General features: G+C 36.6%; 1 protein-coding gene across 1 annotated transcript in view; it reads right to left on the bottom strand.

The window, feature by feature from the left end:
* The window catches only part of STK31 (serine/threonine kinase 31), an 88,258-nt gene that overhangs the window by 41,383 nt on the left and 27,542 nt on the right, over positions 1-19,333 (bottom strand). Inside the window, 4 exon segments of the mRNA XM_044246233.1 lie at positions 897-1,076; positions 8,269-8,391; positions 11,334-11,493; positions 13,532-13,647. Of these exon segments, the coding sequence (XP_044102168.1) occupies positions 897-1,076; positions 8,269-8,391; positions 11,334-11,493; positions 13,532-13,647 (579 nt within the window).

Genomic DNA, 19,333 nt, shown 5'->3' with positions numbered 1-19,333 from the left:
CCATTCTAATCAACAACAAAAGACAACAAAGAAATAATTAATGTTAATATGTCCATTAAAAAGTACCAAAATGAAGAGCTCTGGAGGTAGCTGAGAGATTAAAGACTTTTTTCCCCCAAAACAAAGCTAGAAATGCATATCTGTAAACCATTCACACAGATAAATGACACCTCGGGTGTCCTCGCCCTTGCTGAGAAGGTTGTAAAGCAGAGAGAAGAATAGAGAAAACAGAATCAGCAACAAAATGAGGCTGAAATTTAATTAGGATTCCAAGTATATTAATACAAAACTACATGCCCCCACAGCTTTTGGAAGATTACATGGTGTTTTTGTGATAATAAATAAGAACTAAGAATAATAATACACAAAACACCATTTCTAATGTTTAGTACCAACTGAGATTAGTATTCTCCATTTATGTTAGATATCTTTAAGATATTTAAGATATCTAAAACTTAAAAAACTTAAACACTGCCAATTAACATACTTTCAGCATGAGGAGCTGGCCAACTAATGTTAAAACACACATCTTGCTAAAAAAGAAGCTAAACAAAGAAGAAAGCTCTACTACCCTTTAAGCACATGTAAATACAATAAGACCCTTACCTCTACACTATAGCTATAGAAAACACACCACACTTGTAATAAATGCCAGTGATACTTTCTTATACCTATAAAGGCTTATGAAGCAGTTTTCCATATATGTTTCTAGAGAATAAAAATATGTAAATCCCTCACCCCTCTATTCCAGGCAACTTCCCCTCAATCCCTCTCTTCCTCTTCATTTCTCCTCCTCAAAACAGAAGTAAATTACACTTGGAAAATTACTATAAAACCAATATTCCCTGCTTTACACTACAACACCAACACCAACACTGGGCAAGGGCTCTTATTACCTTCACAGTGTTCTGGAACCATGCTACGAGACGTTGTAGAGAAACCTCTGTTTCACTTCTAACACTGGTGAACTCCTCTCTTTTATCACACTTCCAGTCATAAAATTTCTTAAGTATTTCTTCAGAGTTTGTCCCTTCTTTGGCCTGTCCATATACTGCCTCTAAAGAGGTTGACAGATCCTATAGAAATATATTTGTTTGTTAAAGTTTATTAACTTCATATTAGGATTCAAGCACCATATTAAAATCTGTGAGACAGAAAAGCAGTATGTTGAAACCCAATCCTTAAGAATCTTATAAATAGGGTGCCTGGGTGGCTCAGTGGATTAATCTGCTGCCTTCAGCTCAGGTCATGATCTCAGGGTCCTGGGATCGAGTCCCGCATCAGGCTCTCTGCTCAGCGGGGAGCCTGCTTCCCTCTCTCTCTCTCTCTGCCTGCCTCTCTGCCTACTTGTGATCTCTATCTGTCAAATAAATAAATAAAATATTAAAAAAAAAAAAAGAATCTTATAAATAAAACTTGGAAACATTAGATATGAAAATAAAAAGCTACCTAGAAGGTGACTTATTTGGATTATAATATGCCCTTCTATACAAGTTAGATAAATAATTCCAACGAAGGAAGACACTGAATATATATATGAACTTAAAAAGCATTTTAGAAAGGACTAGAAGAGACAAGAGAGCCTAGTGGTGCTCTCTAGGAACAAAACTCTAGAAACGTCGCTGAAACAAGGGGGAATACTTTAAAAAGATCCTAGAAATTTTTATCACAAAACTCTAAGAAACTCTTGGAAAGACAAGATAGTTGGTACTTAGAAATGAGCAAGTCATGGCAAGGTAGAAGAAGGCATGTATGTACCACAGCAAAAATAACATGTGCGAAAAGGGAACCTTCTTCATACACCCTTCCCTCTCACACTGAAAAACAGTAGCACAAAGCAAGAGGCAATGGACTTATACAAGTACAGTACAAGAACCTAAACGAGGCAAAAATTGATAACCTGTACAGAAAAAAAGTCAGCCATCCCCTAAGCATTTTCTTTTCTTCCCTTTTCCCCTGAATACCTGGTGGCATTTACACCCAAAGGTAGTAACCCCTGAAAAAGAGTAGTGGCTGAGGCAGAGGGACTGGGAGGTCCACTGAAGAGAAAGATCATCTAGAATAAAAGCCTATAGGTAGTAGTTGAGTCCAAACTATAACCCTAGAAGCTCTGAGAAACAACCCATCCTATTCTCTAAACCCACCTGAAGTCTTTGAAGTTATATTCCAAGCTTTCACCCCTCTCTATCCCCTACCCCCTATCCCCTACCTACACAACAGCACAGAACCAAGATAGCTTACAGTTCTCCAAGGAAGTACGAGACCTTTGAAGGGGATACAGAGAAGGATGAAGTGCATGACTAACAGAAGAACTCTGAAAGGAATATAACAATCTAAGTCACAAGGAAGCAAATCAAAGAACTCGAAATAAGCATAACAAATACTCTCAACAAAAAGAAAGAATACTGTGCAAAGGCTTTTGATCCTGATGAAGTCCCAAAAGTTCATTTTCCCTTTTGTTTCCTTTGCCTTTTGGGACATATCTTGAAAGAAGTTGCTGTGGCTGACATCAAAGAGATTACTGCCTAAGTTCTCCTCTAGGACTTTGATAGATTCCTGCCTCCCACTGAGGTCTTTTATCCAGTTCAAGTTTATCTTTGTGTATGAAAGAAACTGAAGAAGACACAAAAAGATGGAAGACCATTCCATGCTCATGGATCAGAAGAATAAACATTGCTAAAATGTCTATACTGCTATACTGCCTAGACCAATCTATACTTTCAATGCCACCCCAATCAAAACTCCACCGGCATTTTTCAAAGAGCTGAAACAAACAATCCTAAAATTTGTATGGAACCAGAAAAGATCCTGAATTGCTAAGGAAATGTTGAAAAAGAAAAACAAAACTGGGAGCATCACGTTACCTGATTTCAAGCTTTACTCCAAAGCTGTGATCACCAAGACAGCATGGTACTGACACAAAAAGACACATAGACCAATGGAACAGAGTAGAGAGCCCAGATATGGACCCTCAACTCTATGGTCAACTAATCTTTGGCAAAGCAGGAAAAAATATACAGTGGAAAAAAGACAGTCTCTTCAATAAATGGTGCTGGACAGCTATGTATAGAACAATGAAACTCAGCCATTCTTTTACACCATGTGTTGGAGAGGGTGTGGAGAAAGGGGAACCCTCTTACACTCTTGGTGGCAATGCATTTGGTGCAGCCACTTTGGAAAACTGTGTGGAGATTCCTTAAGAAATTAAAAATAGAACTTCCCTATGATCCTGCAATTGCACTACTGAGTATTTACCCCAAAGATACTGATATAGTGAAAAGAAGGGCCATCTGTACCCCAACGTTCATAGCAGCAATGGCCACAGTTGCCAAACTGTGGAAAGAACCAAGATGTCCTTCAATGGACAAATGGATAAAAATATGGTCCATATACACAATGGAGTATTATGCCTCCTTCAGAAACAATGAATAGCCAAATTTTGTATCAACATGGACAGAATTGGAAGAGATTATGCTGAATGAAATAAGTCAAGCAGAGAGAGTCAAGTATCATATGGTTTCACTTACTTGAGAAGCATAAGGAATAACACAGAGGACATTGGGAGATGGAGAGGAGAAGTGAGTTGGGAGAACTTGGATGGGGAGAAAAACCATGAGAGACTGTGGACTCTGAGAAACAAACTGAGGGTTTTGGAGGAGAGAGGGGTGGGGAGGGGGTTGGGTGAGCCTGGTGGTGGGTATTATGGAGGGCATGTATTGCGTGGAGCAATGGGTGTGGCGCATAAACAATGAATGCTGGAACACTGAAAAGATATAAAATAAAATAAAATAAAATGGGAAAAAAAGAAAGATTAAAAAAAGAATACTGAAAACACAAGGCAAAATCAAGTACTTATAGACAATAGCCGACTGAAATTATTAGGAATAAAAGAAATAATCTTTGAAGTAAAGAACACAATGTATTCACTAAATGGCAAAAAGGATACAGCTAGAGAACTAATTAGTGAGCTAGATGATTAAGTCAAGGATTCCTCAGATCCCCCCAAAAAGACACAGAAAGGGATAAAAAGATAGAAAAAATACAGGAACAATTAAAATATGTAGAGGATATAAGAAATTTAAATGTACATCTAACAGAAGTCCCAGGATAAAAGACAAAGTAAATTGGAGAGAGAAGGGGTAGGAGAGAAGAAGGGATAATATCTTAAGAAATAATTATCAAATATTCCATAGAGTTAAAGAAAAATAGAAAATCTCAAACTGAATTGACTCAGATTAAATAGAAACTTCAGTGCAGATTAGGAACAGTCAAGAGAAAACATTAAAGTTTTCAGTGGAGGAAAAACGTCATAGAAGAACAAAAATCAGACTGGTAACAACTATGAGAAGAAGACAATGGATTATTTTTGTCAAATTTTGAAAGAAAAATGGACTTTGAATCAAATATTTTATAGCCAATGAAACAACTGTTTATAAAGTACGTAAATGCAATCAACTGTTTAAATGTTTAAATAAGATATACTGAGACAGGGGTGCCTAGGTGGTCAGTTAGTTAAGCATCTACCTTCAGCTCACATCATGATCCCAGAGTCCTTGTTGAGCAGGAAGTCTGCTTCTCCTCCCTGCCCGCCACCCCCCCATGCTGGATCGCTCACACTCTCTCAAAAAAATAAATGGTATTAAAATTTTCTAAAAAAAAAAAAAAAAAGATATCCTGAGACACTTAATACTTTACAAAATCAACCACACAAAGAGCTCTCTGAAAGTACTCTTAGAGGGGGCACCTGGGTGGCTCAGTCAAATAAGCATCCAACTCTTAGTTCTGTCTCAGGCCATAATCTCATGAGTTATGATACTGAGCCCTACATGGGGTTCCAAGCTCAATGGGACTCTGCTTGAAAACTTCTCCCTTGCCCCTCCCTCCACCCTCTCTCTCTCTCTCTTAAATAAATAAATAAATAAATAAATAAATATTTAAGGGAAAAAGGTACTTTGAGAAAATATTCCAATACACAGAGAAAACCAAAAGATATCCAACAATTTATGAAATAAGAATGAGAGAATAACTCTAAAGTTTGTTATCTGAATTATCATTTACAATACTGTAACACTCTGTGACTAAAATCCTAAACAAGTGGTTAGATGATTTTTAGGAGGGAAATACACAGCAAGAAGACACACCAAAGACAAATGAGAATGTTCTAAGATATTAGTGGTATAAGGTAGGAAAGGGGGGGGAAAAAGAAACCATGACCAACAGAAACACAAAATAATTACAGAAATATGTTCTAATAAAACTAATTATAAACATATAAATCAAGTTACCCATCAAAAGATAAATTTATACATTAGCTTCTTTTAAAAAATGACCCATTAGTATGTTGTCTAAGAAAGACATTCAATTTAAAATAAAGGGAGGGAAGGGTGCTGGTGGCTTAGTAGGTTAAGCATCTGCCTTTGGCTCAGGTCATGATCCCAGGGTCCTGGGATCAAGCCCTGCATTGGGCTCCTTGTTCAGTGGGAAGCCTGTTTCTTCCTCTCCTTCTGCTGCTCCCCCTCACCCCTGCTGTGCACGTGCTCTCTCTCGCTCTCTCTCTGTCAAATAAATAAATTAAAATCTTCTAAAAATATTTAAAATAAAAAATAAGATAAAGGGAGGGAAAGAAGATAAAGCAAACAATAACCAAAAAATAGAGGCAGAAAAGGAATTTTTAAAGGAAACAATATTTTAACACCATGAAGGAAAAGTAAGGTCACATAATGGTTGAAAAGAAAACAGTTTAAAATACATAACAGGGGTGGCTGGGTGGCTCAGTTGTTAAGTGTCTGCCTTCGGCTCAGGTCATGATCCCAGAGTCCTGGGATTGAGCCTTGCATCAGGCTCCCTGCTCAGCAGGAAGCCTGCTTCTCCCACTCCCCATGCTTCAGTTCCCTCTCTCACTGTGTCTCTCTCTGTCAAATAAATAAAATCTTTAAAATAAATAAAGTAAAATAAAATACATAACAATCATAAATACTTTAACACCCAACAATACAACACTAACTTTTTTTTTAAAGATTTGATTTATTCATTTGACAGAGAAAGACACAGTGAGAGGGGGAATACAAGCAGGGGGAATGAGAGAGGAAGAAGCAGGCTTCCTGCTGAGCAGGGAGCCTGACACTGGGCTTGATCCCAGGACCCTGGGATTATGACCTGAACTGAAGGCAGAAGCTTAACAATGAGCCACCCAGGTGTCCCAGCACTGACTTTTCTTTTAACAATTAAAGAACTAGAATATATAACAATCTCTCAAAACTGATAGTTTATCAGATCAGATCAAAAACTAAGAAAAGATACAAAAGATTAAGGATTAAAATAATAGCTATACATCAGGACCTGCATACCAAGTACACCTGGAATATACTTTCTTTTTTATCATATAAGGAACAGTCATAAACAATCAACCATGTATTTTAGGCTACAAAAGAAGTCTCAGTAACTGTTGAGGAAATCAGAAATCATAAACTTTAACTTCTTTGACCTCCATAATTAAAGATTTTATTTCTTAAGTATTTGAAGAATATAGGTAAATATCAAACTACTTCATCAAAATAGAAGTTTAAAAAATATTCTGGTGACCAAGGGGAATAATATAAAGGGAAACAAACCAGATATAGCAAAAACTCTCATAAGATTAAACTTTAAGAGTTTTTACAATGATCTCGGTTGCAAACCTATGTTTACTAGCAGTTCACGAGAAGAAAAAAACCTTCACAGGGTAAAGTAAAAACTGCACTATAAGCAGGTACATTCTTACTACACCACTGCCCTTTTGCATGCAAAGGTCACTTCACAATTCTGGAAGAACTTATACTATATGTGGTATTATCTAAACTACATCTTCCTCCAGGCAGACAGAAAGATACAGTGTCAAAATGTCCCTGAATATCCTTTTCCCCAACTCTCTAGCAAACTCATTCCCTGCGATCCAAAATAAGACAAGGATGCCAACTAGCACAGCCAAGATTTAATTTGTTACTAAAGATGCTGACCAATGCAGTAAAAGTCCGAAGATATATAAAAAGTAGATGGAGAAGTTGGCTGTTGTTTTCAAATGATATGACCACAAAGAAAGTTCAAAGAATATTAATAGAGAAATGAGAACTAAAAGAGTTCAGGAGAGTTGCCAGAGACATCAATGTATAAAAATCAACAGTAAAAGGGCGCCTGGGTGGCTCAGTGGGTTGGGCCTCTGCCTTCAGCTCAGGTCATGATCCCAGGGTGCTGGGATAGAGCCCCGCATCAGGCTCTCTGCTCAGCGGGAAGCCTACCTCCCCCTCTCTCTCTGCCTGCCTCTCTGCCTACTTGTGATCTCTGTCTGTCAAATAAATAAATAAAATATTTTTTTAAAAAACAGTAAAAATAAACAAACAAATAAATAAAAATCAACAGTATTCCACTACACCACCAAAAATAACTAAGAAATGGAAAGTAAGGTAATAGCCACAAAAGCAACCAAAAGTATACATATCTTGAAGTTAAATGAAGAAATGCCAGAGGGTTTTTAGAGGAAAATTTTAAAACATCATTAAAGGAGACTAAAAAAAAATCTGAATAAACAAAGAGAAAAATGTTTCATAACACTGTCACATGTCCATTCACTCCAAATTAAAGTCATTGCAGAGATGGCAGGATAAGGCTGAAGATAAGGTTGCATAACAACCTAGAGCCACTGTACTCTAGTCCCTGATACTGGATCAGGACTCCTCTTCTAAACTCTTGACATGTGACCCTACCAGATTTTCTGCTGGAATGCAACAGACAACAAGGACTCACATGCCTGCTACAGCTTCTGTATCCATGAGTTTTCCCATGCCACTCTAGCAATCCTGATGTGTCTGACCATTTTACCTTATTTGCAGGATAGATATACATATATAAACATATTAAATAGATTAAAGTAGTATTTTAATCCTATTAAAAAGAAATTTGAGGGCGCCTGGGTGGCTCAGTGGGTTAAGCTGCTGCCTTTGGCTCAGGTCATGATCTCAGGGTCCTGGGATCGAGTCCAGCATCGGGCTCTCTGCTCAGCAGGGAGCCTGCTTCCCTCTCTCTCTCTCTGCCTGCCTCTCTGTCTACTAGTGATCTCTGTCTGTCAAATAAACAAACAAAATCTTTAAAAAAAAAAAAAGAAATTTGAATTCATCAAAAAGAAGAAAAAATTTTGTAGCCATCAGTACTATCTGAAATCTCAAGGTAAATGCAAATTTCACCTCTCAAATGATAAACATATTTTAATATATATATATCTTTTTAAATTCTAACCTGCAATGTTTTCAAGCGTTTATTAAGAGGTAACTCATCTACTTCCAGAATAAAAACTTCTACTGCCATGTTCAGTTTCTGTTGCACTTCATTTCTTTTGGCAATCAAAATACTCCCTTCGTTCTGGAGAAAGAAAACAAAGAATAACCATCATTAATACACCAGCTGTTTTTTTTTTATATACACACTGACCTATGTAAAAAAAAAAAACTAATGTCTTAAAGTGAGTAAAATTTAACATTACATTCTCCAAACACAGTAGCTTTTAAGACAAGCATCTTTCTCCTGAGATTACCAAACTAACAAAGAGCTTTCTTTACCTTAATTAGAAATAAGGTATTTCATAATCCTACTCTTATTTTTCCCACTATATGGACAACACTGAAATTTTTGTTTTTCTTAAAAAATTATCCAAGTTCCTATTATTAATTATACACTAACTCCCTCCTGCTCCCATTCCACCTGTCAATTCCTTCAACTACTTACCCTTCGAGATTCAGTTAATCTCCACCATGGTAAAACCTCCAATTTGTCTAAGAGGCTAGGTTTGGAAATGGGCATATGAGAGAGATCCAAGAATTCTATGCATTATCTCTATTATAGTACTTATCAAGCTACATTGAAACTATTTATATGTATATCCCACACCCAAGAGAATCATGTCTTAAACAAATCTGTGTCTCTGCTACCTATTACAGTGTCTGCCACATACACTAAAAAGCTTGAATTTTATATTCTTTTTTGTGTAAGTTCAACCAGGCCATTTTATAACTATACGTAAAAAAGAAAAGAATCTCTTCATCAAAAATACACATGGCAATCAAGTTGAGGTACTATACAAAATACACAAATGAAATAACACTACGACCTAAATTAAGTTCAATAAGGGAAATAAAATGCCAGATGCCTGGATAGCTCAGTTGGTTAAGTGTCCACCTTTTGATATGAGCTCAGGTCATGGTCTCATCATGAGATCTGGCTCTGCACTAGGCATGGAACCTGCTTAAGATTCTCTCTCCCTTTCCTTCTGCCCCTCCTCACCTCTCTCTTTAAAAAAAAAAAAAAAAAAGGCAACTCAGCAGCAGTTATAACTCTGGATTTATTCAATAATCCACTCTTCAGTCTATCAAATGAACTTTCAGGAAATGAAGCCCAAAATTAAGTCCTGAAACGTTAGCAGTAAGCAGAAAAATAAGTCCTTTATTTTTTTTAAGATTTTATTTATTTGACAGAGAGAGAGACAGCGAAAGAGGGAACACAAACGGGGAGTGGGAGAGAGGGAAGCAGGCTTCTCACTGAGTAGGAAGCCCAATGCAGCTTCACAATCCCAGGACCCTAGAATCATGACCTGAACTGAAGGCAGATGTTTAATGACTGAGTCACCCAGGTGTCCCCAAATATCTCCTTTAAAAAAAAAAACATCAAAGAAGCATCTGGCTGGCTCAGTCTGGACAGCATATGACTCTTGATCTTAGAGTCATGAGTTCGAACTCCACATTGGGTGTAGAGATTACTTATGTAAATAAATAATTTTTTTTCTTAAATATACTAGAGGGGCACCTAGGTGGCTCAGTCAGTTAAATGTCTGCCTTTGGCTCAGGTCATGATCCCAGTGTCCTGGGATCCAGCCCCGCATCAGGCTCCTGCTCAGCGGGAAGTCTGCTTCTCCTTCTCCCACACCCCCTGTTTGTGTTCCCTCTCTCAGTGTCAAATAAATTTTAAAAATTCTTTAAAAAAAAAGAAATAAAAGAAAAGACATCATGAATTACTTTAATATCAACAACATAGTTTAAATGGAAAGAGAATACACCTTGTAGTCAGATATACCTAGGTTCAAATACCGTTTTAACATTTAGAACTATTTAATCTTCAGCAATATCCTTAAAACTTGTAGGCCTCAATTTCCTCATTTATAAAATAAGAACAAAACTGTCCATTTTAACAGTGTAAAGAAGAAGTTTATACTACCTAATCACATTACCTGTGTTTCATATAGATTCAAAACTCATTGCTTTAGTCACTTTTTTCTTCTGTAATTAGAAGTGATCAGTTAGGGTCTAACATGTAAAATGACACAAATACAGTCCCTTGTACAAATTTAACATTCCTGGAATTTCCAAAGACCTAGTTATTCTGTTCAGTTCTCACCTACCGTCAGCTATTGCCAACTGGGCAACCTAGGTATGAACTAGGAAGACGACTTTTGGGGTACAATCCCCAGAGGTAGAAACCATAGAAACCACCAATAATTCAGATGGAGCAACTTCAAACACAAGTATGGAACTCATAGGTACTATGGAAAGTTATGATTGTGGTAAGTATCTTCATATGAAAAACAGGAGCTCTGTTCAGCTCAATATAAACTAAAGAAAATTGTGAGAGGAAATATACTTGTACCTATGCTAATAAAGATTTCATAGGAAATAATCTGCTCTTCATACCCTCCCCTACCCACAAATAACTACCTTTCAATAATGGGTGCTTAAATAGCATTTAATAGTAAGGCAGAGTCCAATACTGGAGCCCACTCAGACCACCACACCACTCAGACCCCAAAACAATATACATTAGCAGGTGTCACAACCACCGTGGCTTACAAGCTTCATCCCCTTCAAAAGCCACCATCTTTTATAGGCATAGCTTCCAAAGTTCCTCAAGTATGGTATGCCCAGTTGCAAGAGCCTCCACCAAGCATCTGTAGTTTAAAGTTTTTCAAGTCCAGATATAAATTACCAACTAGGGAGATTTACCTAACCAATGCCCCCTAATAACATGACTGAAATATTATTTTATTAAATTACCAAGGAAAAAGAGAAGGAATTGACCAATGGTCAAATGTTCATGCAAAAGGGGAAAAGATTTTCTTAACACTTTATCCACAATCTACATTTATCTATCTTTTTTTAACAAGGCAAGAAAATTGGGAGTCAAAATATTAATATGAAGATGCTATAAAATTTAAAGATTTCATGCAAAGTATCACTATAATATCCACAATCTTTCCCAAATGATATCCCCTTATAATCAACAAATAAAACCTTTAGAGAGAAAAATTCTGGACCCACCACATTTTCACAAGTTTGTATGTTCTTCTGAGCAAGACTGTATTCTGCCCAAATTCTCTCTAATTCAGTCAAAGAAGCTGGGATAGTAAAGCCCTCTTCATCTAACACTTGCAGAGCATCTGAGAGGTCATTTCCAAAACGAACATTGATGTTGACATGTCTATTTAAAAACAAAAGCAAAAAGGAATAGATTAAGAAATTTTTAAGTTGATATGAGAAAAAGTTGCGCTTAAATAATAATGGTCTAAAGTTACAACATACAATGTAGGCTATGAAGAGGTACTTGCTAAAACCTTATATAAAATCATCAATTAACTGGCATAATTTGTAATTAAAAATATATTTGATTCATGGGGCATCTGGGTGGCTCAGTTGGTAAAGCATCAGACTCTTGATTTCAGCTCATGCAATGATCTTAGGGTCATGGGATGGAGCCCTGTGTTGGGTCCCACACGTGACAACAAGTCTGCTTGAGATTTTCATTCTCCCTCTCCCTCTGACTCAGCCCCCCTGCTTCTGCACAGAAGCATAATAAATAAATAAATCTTAGAAATATATATACATTTAAGAAAAAAATCAAATAAAACTTTATTAGAAAACTTTTACACAGATGCCCCTGAGTAGCTCAATTAGTTGGGATCTGCCTTCAGCTCATGAAGGTGATGATCCCAGGACCCTGGGATCCAGCCCCACATTGTGCTTTCTGCTCAGCAGGGAGCCTGCTTCTCCAGCTCCCCTGCCTATGCCCTCTATCTGTATCAAATAAATAAAAATAAAATCTTAAAAAAATAATAAAATAAAATAAAGAACAACTTTAAAAGTCTGATCATATCAAATAGACCTTCAATGTTGGTATACAGTTAGATTTCTGAACAATTCCTTAAAAATGTTAGACTTAGCTAAACTTGCTTACCAAGACTGCAAGCACATTAGTCCTTGTACCCTATTAAGCAGACTAACATTTGTGGAGTTGAAAAAAGGAAAAAAAGAAAAAAAAAACAATTGGAGAGGCAAGCCAGCTAGCAAAAACAACAAAGTCCATCCATATTCTTCTCTCTAGTTTCTAACAAGACAGCACACCACTCAAATAGCACATTATTTCCTCAAAAATGTACTAAAATGCATTGGATTATTTTGGTCCTAAATCTGCCCCATATCTGTGGCAGTGTAGCCACTTAATTTCTGGTAGTGCATCAAAAGTTAATTAGGCTCTAGAGGAACAAAATTACTCAAACTATCTAGAGGCTTATAAACCAGATGACAGCTGATGGATTTATACTGGAGAATACAAATTTCCACCGGACAAAACAGCAACACACAGTATTAATTCAGATGAACATCTTCTTATTGTTTCCAAGTATCTGAGAAAATGAGTAACTGATTTAAGTACTTTGTGTAGCATGAAAAGGATTGTCTTGCGAACCATTTTTTCCCACATTCCAGAAAAGAGGGAGAAATTATCCCTAACCAGCAATAAGACAATCATCTATTAATATAAAATACCTACATAAATCATATACAGAGTCTGACAAATGCTTAATAAACTCTGCACAAGGATTCCTAACCAATTTCTTCTCTCCTGATTCCATGAAGACCACTTCTCTTCTGACTGTACGAAAACCACTTTTTTCTTTCAAATCTTTAGTTTTGATATAGGCCTAAAAATAACACCAAGAAATAAAAATAGGCATAGTAGTTTCCCATCAAACTACCACTTAGAACTTGTGTTGGTTTTTAATTTCATTTTCAGATGACTTTATAACCATATAACTCCATGTAGTAACAAAGGAATGCTGACACAAACACTATAAAATTCAGCTCAGGCTAAGTGTTTTTAGTTTCTCTCTTTTAAAGGCATAAAAATATAAAGATCAAGTGTCAAAGGAAAAATGATGAATATAGAATTTAAACAAAGCACAAACTAATCAGCAATTATTTTAAATTATCTTTCTTGAGGTCCCTGGGTGGCTTAGTCAGGTAAGCATCTGAATCTTGATTTCAGCTCAGGTCATGATCTCAGGGGTGAAACTGAGCCCCAAGTCAGGCTCTGTGCTCAGCATGGAGTCAGCCTGAGATTCTCTTTCTCTCTCCCTTCTTTCCCTCTGCCCCTCCCTCTGCTTGTATATTCTCTCTATAAATAAATCTTTAAAATAAGTGAAAATTAAAATTATCCTTATCAAAAATATGCTTTTACTTACCTAATTTCTTTCAACATTTCAACCTTAGCTGCCAGATTTTCCATTCTGGTACCTACACGAGTCTTCAGAGTGCTTTCTAAGTGTTTAGTCAAATCCATGGTAGTCGCTTTCTCTTGCTGCAACAAAAAACAAGCACATCCCTAGTGAATCTCGAAAAAGAAACTATATTTCTACTGTCACTTAAATGCTTTTAAGGCATAAATAAAATTTTAAAGATTAAGTGGCTCTTGTTGGTGAAACCTGGAGCTCTTGATCTCGGGGACATGAGTTTGAGCCCCATATTGGGCATAGAGATTACTTTTCAAAAATTGGGGGGCACCTAGGTGGTTCAATGGGTTAAGCATCCAACTCTTTATTTTGGCTCAGGGAATGATGGGGTCATGAGTCCAAGCCCACATGCGGCTCCATGCTCAGTGTGGAGTCTATTTGAGATTCTTTCTCTCCTCCCAGCCTCTTCCTACTCATGTTCTCTCAATCTTGCTCTAAAATAAATAAATAAATCCTTTGAAACAAAGTTTTCTTTTTAAATATTAAACCACAGGACAACTTGTTTTCCTACTAGTTTGGATCTGAAAAAGATAAATATATTCCAGTCTTCTACCTTCACACAGATCATAGACTCTTTATCTTTCATTCTAATAAAAAGCCAAATAGAAAGAAATTTCATAAACTTTGTCTCAGTAGTTAAATTTTAAAAAGATAAGTAAAAGATCCCTAGAGACATGAAATCATTATCAATGACAACTTTTTTTTTTTTACAAAGTCCTGTGTCATTTTACATTGCAAAACAACCAAAAACATCACTTCCCTGACCCAAGCTAGATTAAACTCCCTGATTCTGAATAGTATCTCAAGTACAAATGTACCATGATTATCTAAAATAATGTATAGAGCAGTAATATCATTAAAGACGTAGCAGCTTTATTCTAATTATACTCCAAGCCAGATTATTACACAAACATAGAAATTTTATTCAGCATTTGTACAACATGCTCCTTAGTCCTCACATTCTCTCTAATTCTCTAGTTAAATAAAAAGAGAGAACCAGCAGATACTGAATGCTTATGCTTATTACTAGTATGATACAATCAGGTATGTTCATGTCCTTCAGCTCCCATTTGTTAAGTAGGATGACCATGAAGAATCAGTTATATTTGTTTTTAACTCTGTTTATATCTATTAGAATTTTTATTATAATTATTCAAAAATTACATAAATCTAGAAATAGGAGTGGGAAAATAAAAAGTTTTTTATCTTTGCAAATGTACTTAATGTTTTACAAAGATATTAAACAAATCTTCAATACAAATTACTAATGAATTACATGTGTAAGAAAACTTTAAAATACTGAGGTAAAGAATCATGTAGATCTAAAGGAATTGTGTTCTCAAGGTTATTATTAGTCAACTTGTATTTTTAAAAAACTGAAAATCAAATGAAAATAGTACGGTTTTTAAGACAAAGAACCAATAAGACAACAGATGGCAAATTCAAACCCAACCACATCAATAATTACAATAAATGAAAACCAGATTAACACTCCAATTAAAAGATAGGAGATTATAAATTGGGCTAAAAAGGCTTAGATTCAACTATATGTTGTTCATAAGACATACTTATTAGATATAAAAAGACATAAAAATTAAAGAATGGAAAAGATATACCACACAAATATGGCTATATTAATATCAGGCAATGTGGACTTCAATGCAGGGAGCATTCCCAGCAATAAACAGGGATACTGCATAAGGATGATTCAGGAAGACACTATTCTAAATGTGTATCCAACTAATAACAAAGTCTCAAATCCACCAAGTAAAACTTAACAGAAAAAAGGAAGAAACAGAGAAAACCACAATAATATCTGGAGATTTCAACACTCCTCTCTGGGAACTGATAGAACAAGTAGACAGAAAAATCTGTCCAAATACAAAAGACTTTAACAATAATCTCAGCTCATTTGATTTTATGCACAAAACACTCTACCACACAACTGTAGAATATACACAATTTTTTATTTTTTTTTAAGATTCTATTTATTTATTTGACAGAGAGAGATCACAAGTAGGCAGAGAGGCAGGCAGAGAGAGAAGGAAGCAGGCTCTCTGCTGAGCAGAGAGCCCGATGCAGGGCTCGATCCCAGGACTCTGGGATCATGACCTGAGCCGAAGGCAGAGGCTTTAACCCACTGAGCCACTCAGGCGCCCCTACACAATTTTTTAAAGTACATGGGAACACTTCTAAAGACAAATCATATGCTGGGTAATAAAACAAATCACAATAAATTTAAAAGAAGTGAAACCAAAGAAAGTTTGCTCCCTAATAAAAAGAAATTAACTAAAACTCAGTAACAAAAATATACTGGGGGAAAAAAAATCTCCAAATATCTGAAAATTAGACAATATATTTCTAAATAACTCATGATTCAAACAAAAATCACAGAATTTTAAAAACATGTTTAATTAAGAAAAACAAAGTATCAAAATCTATGGCCTACAGATAAAGCAGTACTTAAAAAGAATATCTTTAGGAGTGGTTGGGTGGCTCAGTGGCTTAAGCTTCTACCTTTGGCTCAGGTCAGGATCTCAGGGTCCTGGGATCCAGCCCCATATTGGGCTCTCTGCTCAGTGGGTAGCCGGTTTCCTGCCCCCTCTGCCTGCCTCTCTGCCTACTTGTGATCTCTCCCTCTGTCAAATAAATAAATAAAATCTTTTTAAAAAATTATCTTTAAATGTTCTAAAGAACAAAAGATCAAAAATGAATTTCTATCTGAAGAAGATAGAAGGGCAAATTAAAGAGGAAAGATGGTAATCATAAACAAAAAAAATCAATTAATAAAATAAAAAAGAAATAAATTTTAAAAACCAACAGATACAGAAATCAGTACTTTGAAACCATCCTAACAACAAATAAAAAGCTGAACAAACTGAAAAAATCAACAAGCCTTCTTAGATCTTTAAGAAAGATGAGGTCATATCACCACTGCTATTCAACATAGTACTAGAAGTCCTAGCCTCAGCAATCAGACAACAAAAAGAAATTAAAGGCATCCAAACAGGCAAAGAAGAAGTCAAACTCTCACTCTTTGCAGATGATATGATACTATATGAGGAAAACCCAAAGACTCCACTCCAAATCTGCTAGAACTTGTACAGGAATTCAGTAAAGTGTCAGGATACAAAATCAATGCACAGAAATCAGTTGCATTTCTTTACACCAACAAGACAGAAGAAAGAGAAATTAAGGAGTCCATCTCATTTACAATTGCACCCCAAACCATAAGATACCTAGGAATAAACCTAACCAAAGAGGCAAAGAATGTGTACTCAGAAAACTATAAAGTACTCATGAAAGAAACTGAGGAAAACAAAAAAATGGAAAAATATTCCATGTTCATGGATTGGAATAACAAATATTGTGAAAATGTCTATGCTACCTAAAGCAATCTACACATTTAATGCAATCCCTATCAAAATACCATCCATTTTTTCCAAGGAAATGGAGCAATTAGTCCTAAAATTTATATGGAACCAGAAAAGACCTCGAATAGCCAAAGGAAAAGAAAAGCCAAAGAAAGCCAAAGTTGGTGGCATCACAGTTCCAGACTTCAAACTCTATTACACAGCTGTTATCATCAAGACACATGGTATGGTATGGTATTTGGTTGGTATGGTACTGGCACAAAAACAGACACATAGATCAATGGAACAGAAAAGAAAACCCAGAAATGAACCCTCAATTCTATGGTCAACTAATCTTCAACAAAACAGGAAAGAATGTCCAAAGGAAAAAAAACACCTCTTCAACAAATGGTGTTGGGAAAATTAGACAGCCACACGCAGAAAAATGAAATTGGACCATTTCCTTACACCTCACACAAAAATAGACTCAAAATGGATGAAGGACCTCAATGTGAGAAAGGAATCCATCAAAATCCTTTGGGAGAACACAGGCAGCAACCTCTTCAACCTCAGCCGCAGCAACTTCTTCCTACGAACATCGCCAAAGGCAATAGAAGCAAGGGCAAAAATGAACTACTAGGACTTCATCAAGATCAAAAGCCTTTGCACAGCAAAGGAAACAGTTAACAAAACCAAAAGACAACTGACAGAATGGGAGAAGATATTTGCAAACGACATATCAGATAAAGGGCTAGTATCCAAAATCTATAAAGAGTTTAGCAAACTCAACACCCAAAGACAAATAATCCAATCAAGAAATGGGCAGAAGACATGAACAGACATTTCTGCAAAGAAGACATCCAGATGGCCAACAGACACATGAAAAAGTGCTCCACATCACTCGGCATCAGGGAAATACAAATCAAAACCACAATGAGATACCACCTCACACCAGTAGGAATGGCTTAAATTAACAAGTCAGGAAATGACAGATGCTGGTGAGGGTGGAGAAAAAGGGGAACCCTCCTACACTGTTGATGGAAATGCAAGCTGGTGCAGCCACTCTGGAAAACAGCCTGGAGGTTCTTCAAAAAGTTGAAAATAGAGCTACCTTACAACCCAGCAACTGCACTATCGGGTATTTACCCTAAAGATACAAATGTAGTGATCCGAAGGGGCACATGCACCCAAATGTTTGTAGCAGCAATGTCCACAATAACCAAACTATGGAAAGAACGTAGATGTCCAAATACAGATGAATGGATAAAGAAAATGTGGTATATATCTACAATGAAGGACTATGCAGCCATCAAAAGAAATGAAATCTTGCCATTTGCGACGATGTGGATGGAACTAGAGGGTATTATGCTTAGCGAAATAAGTCAATTGGAGAAAGACAACTGTCATATGATCTCCCTGATATGAGGAAGTGGAGATGCAATGTTGGGAGTCTGGGGGTAGGAAAGATTAAATGAAACAAGATGGGATTGGGAGGGAGACAAAAGATAAGAAATTCTTTTTTTTTTTAATTTTATTTATTTATTTGAGAGAGAGAGAGAGAGACTGAGAGAGAGAGCATGAGAAGGAGGAGGGTCAGAGGGAGAAGCAGACTCCCTGCTGAGCAGGGAGCCTGATGCAGGACTCGATCCCGGGACTCCAGGATCATAACCCAAGCCGAAGGCAGTCGCCCAACCAACTGAGTCACCCAGGCACCCCCCAAGATAAGAGATTCTTAATGTCACAAAACAAACTGAGGAGGACTGGGGGGAGTGGGGAGGGAGAAGATGGTGGGGTTATGGATATTGGGGAGAGTATGTGCTATGGTGAATGTTGCTAAGTGTGTAAACCTGGCGATTCACTGATCTGTACCCCTGGGGCTAATAATACATTATATACTTATAAAAAAATAAAAAATAAAATAATAAAGAAAGATAAGGTCACAGGACAAACTACTACCCCCAAAACTGGAGAGACTGGGAAACATTCTCAAGTTCACATTCACAAGTTACAAGGAGCAGCAACCTCTGAAGGAACCAGTCTCAAATAGGTAAACCTCAACTTCAAATGACAACACTGAAGACTCACTGTGAACAACTCAGTTAAAAACTCCAGGCAGATCCGGTCACCAGGATGCCTCCAGTTTTATGAGTTTTACACCCCCCAGGATCTCTACCATGTTCTCACAGAGAAATAAAAGAGAAAAATCCCCTCCAGCTTCCAAAAGGGAAAGGGGGAAAGGAAACATTTTACACCAGAGTATTCTGTTCTTAACAAGATCTAACCTCAGGGAAGTTGGGAAAATAGGGAAAATATATATATATATTTTAAGATTTTATTTATTTATTTGACAGAAAGAGAGAGAAAGAGAGGGTGTGTGCATAAGGAAAGGCAGAAAAGGAGA

The sequence above is a fragment of the Neovison vison genome, chromosome 4 (assembly GCF_020171115.1).
Source record: "Neovison vison isolate M4711 chromosome 4, ASM_NN_V1, whole genome shotgun sequence".
NCBI classification, from domain to species: domain Eukaryota; kingdom Metazoa; phylum Chordata; class Mammalia; order Carnivora; family Mustelidae; genus Neogale; species Neogale vison.
Note: the sequence above shows the minus strand (reverse complement) of the source record. Positions and strands in the feature narration are given on the sequence as shown.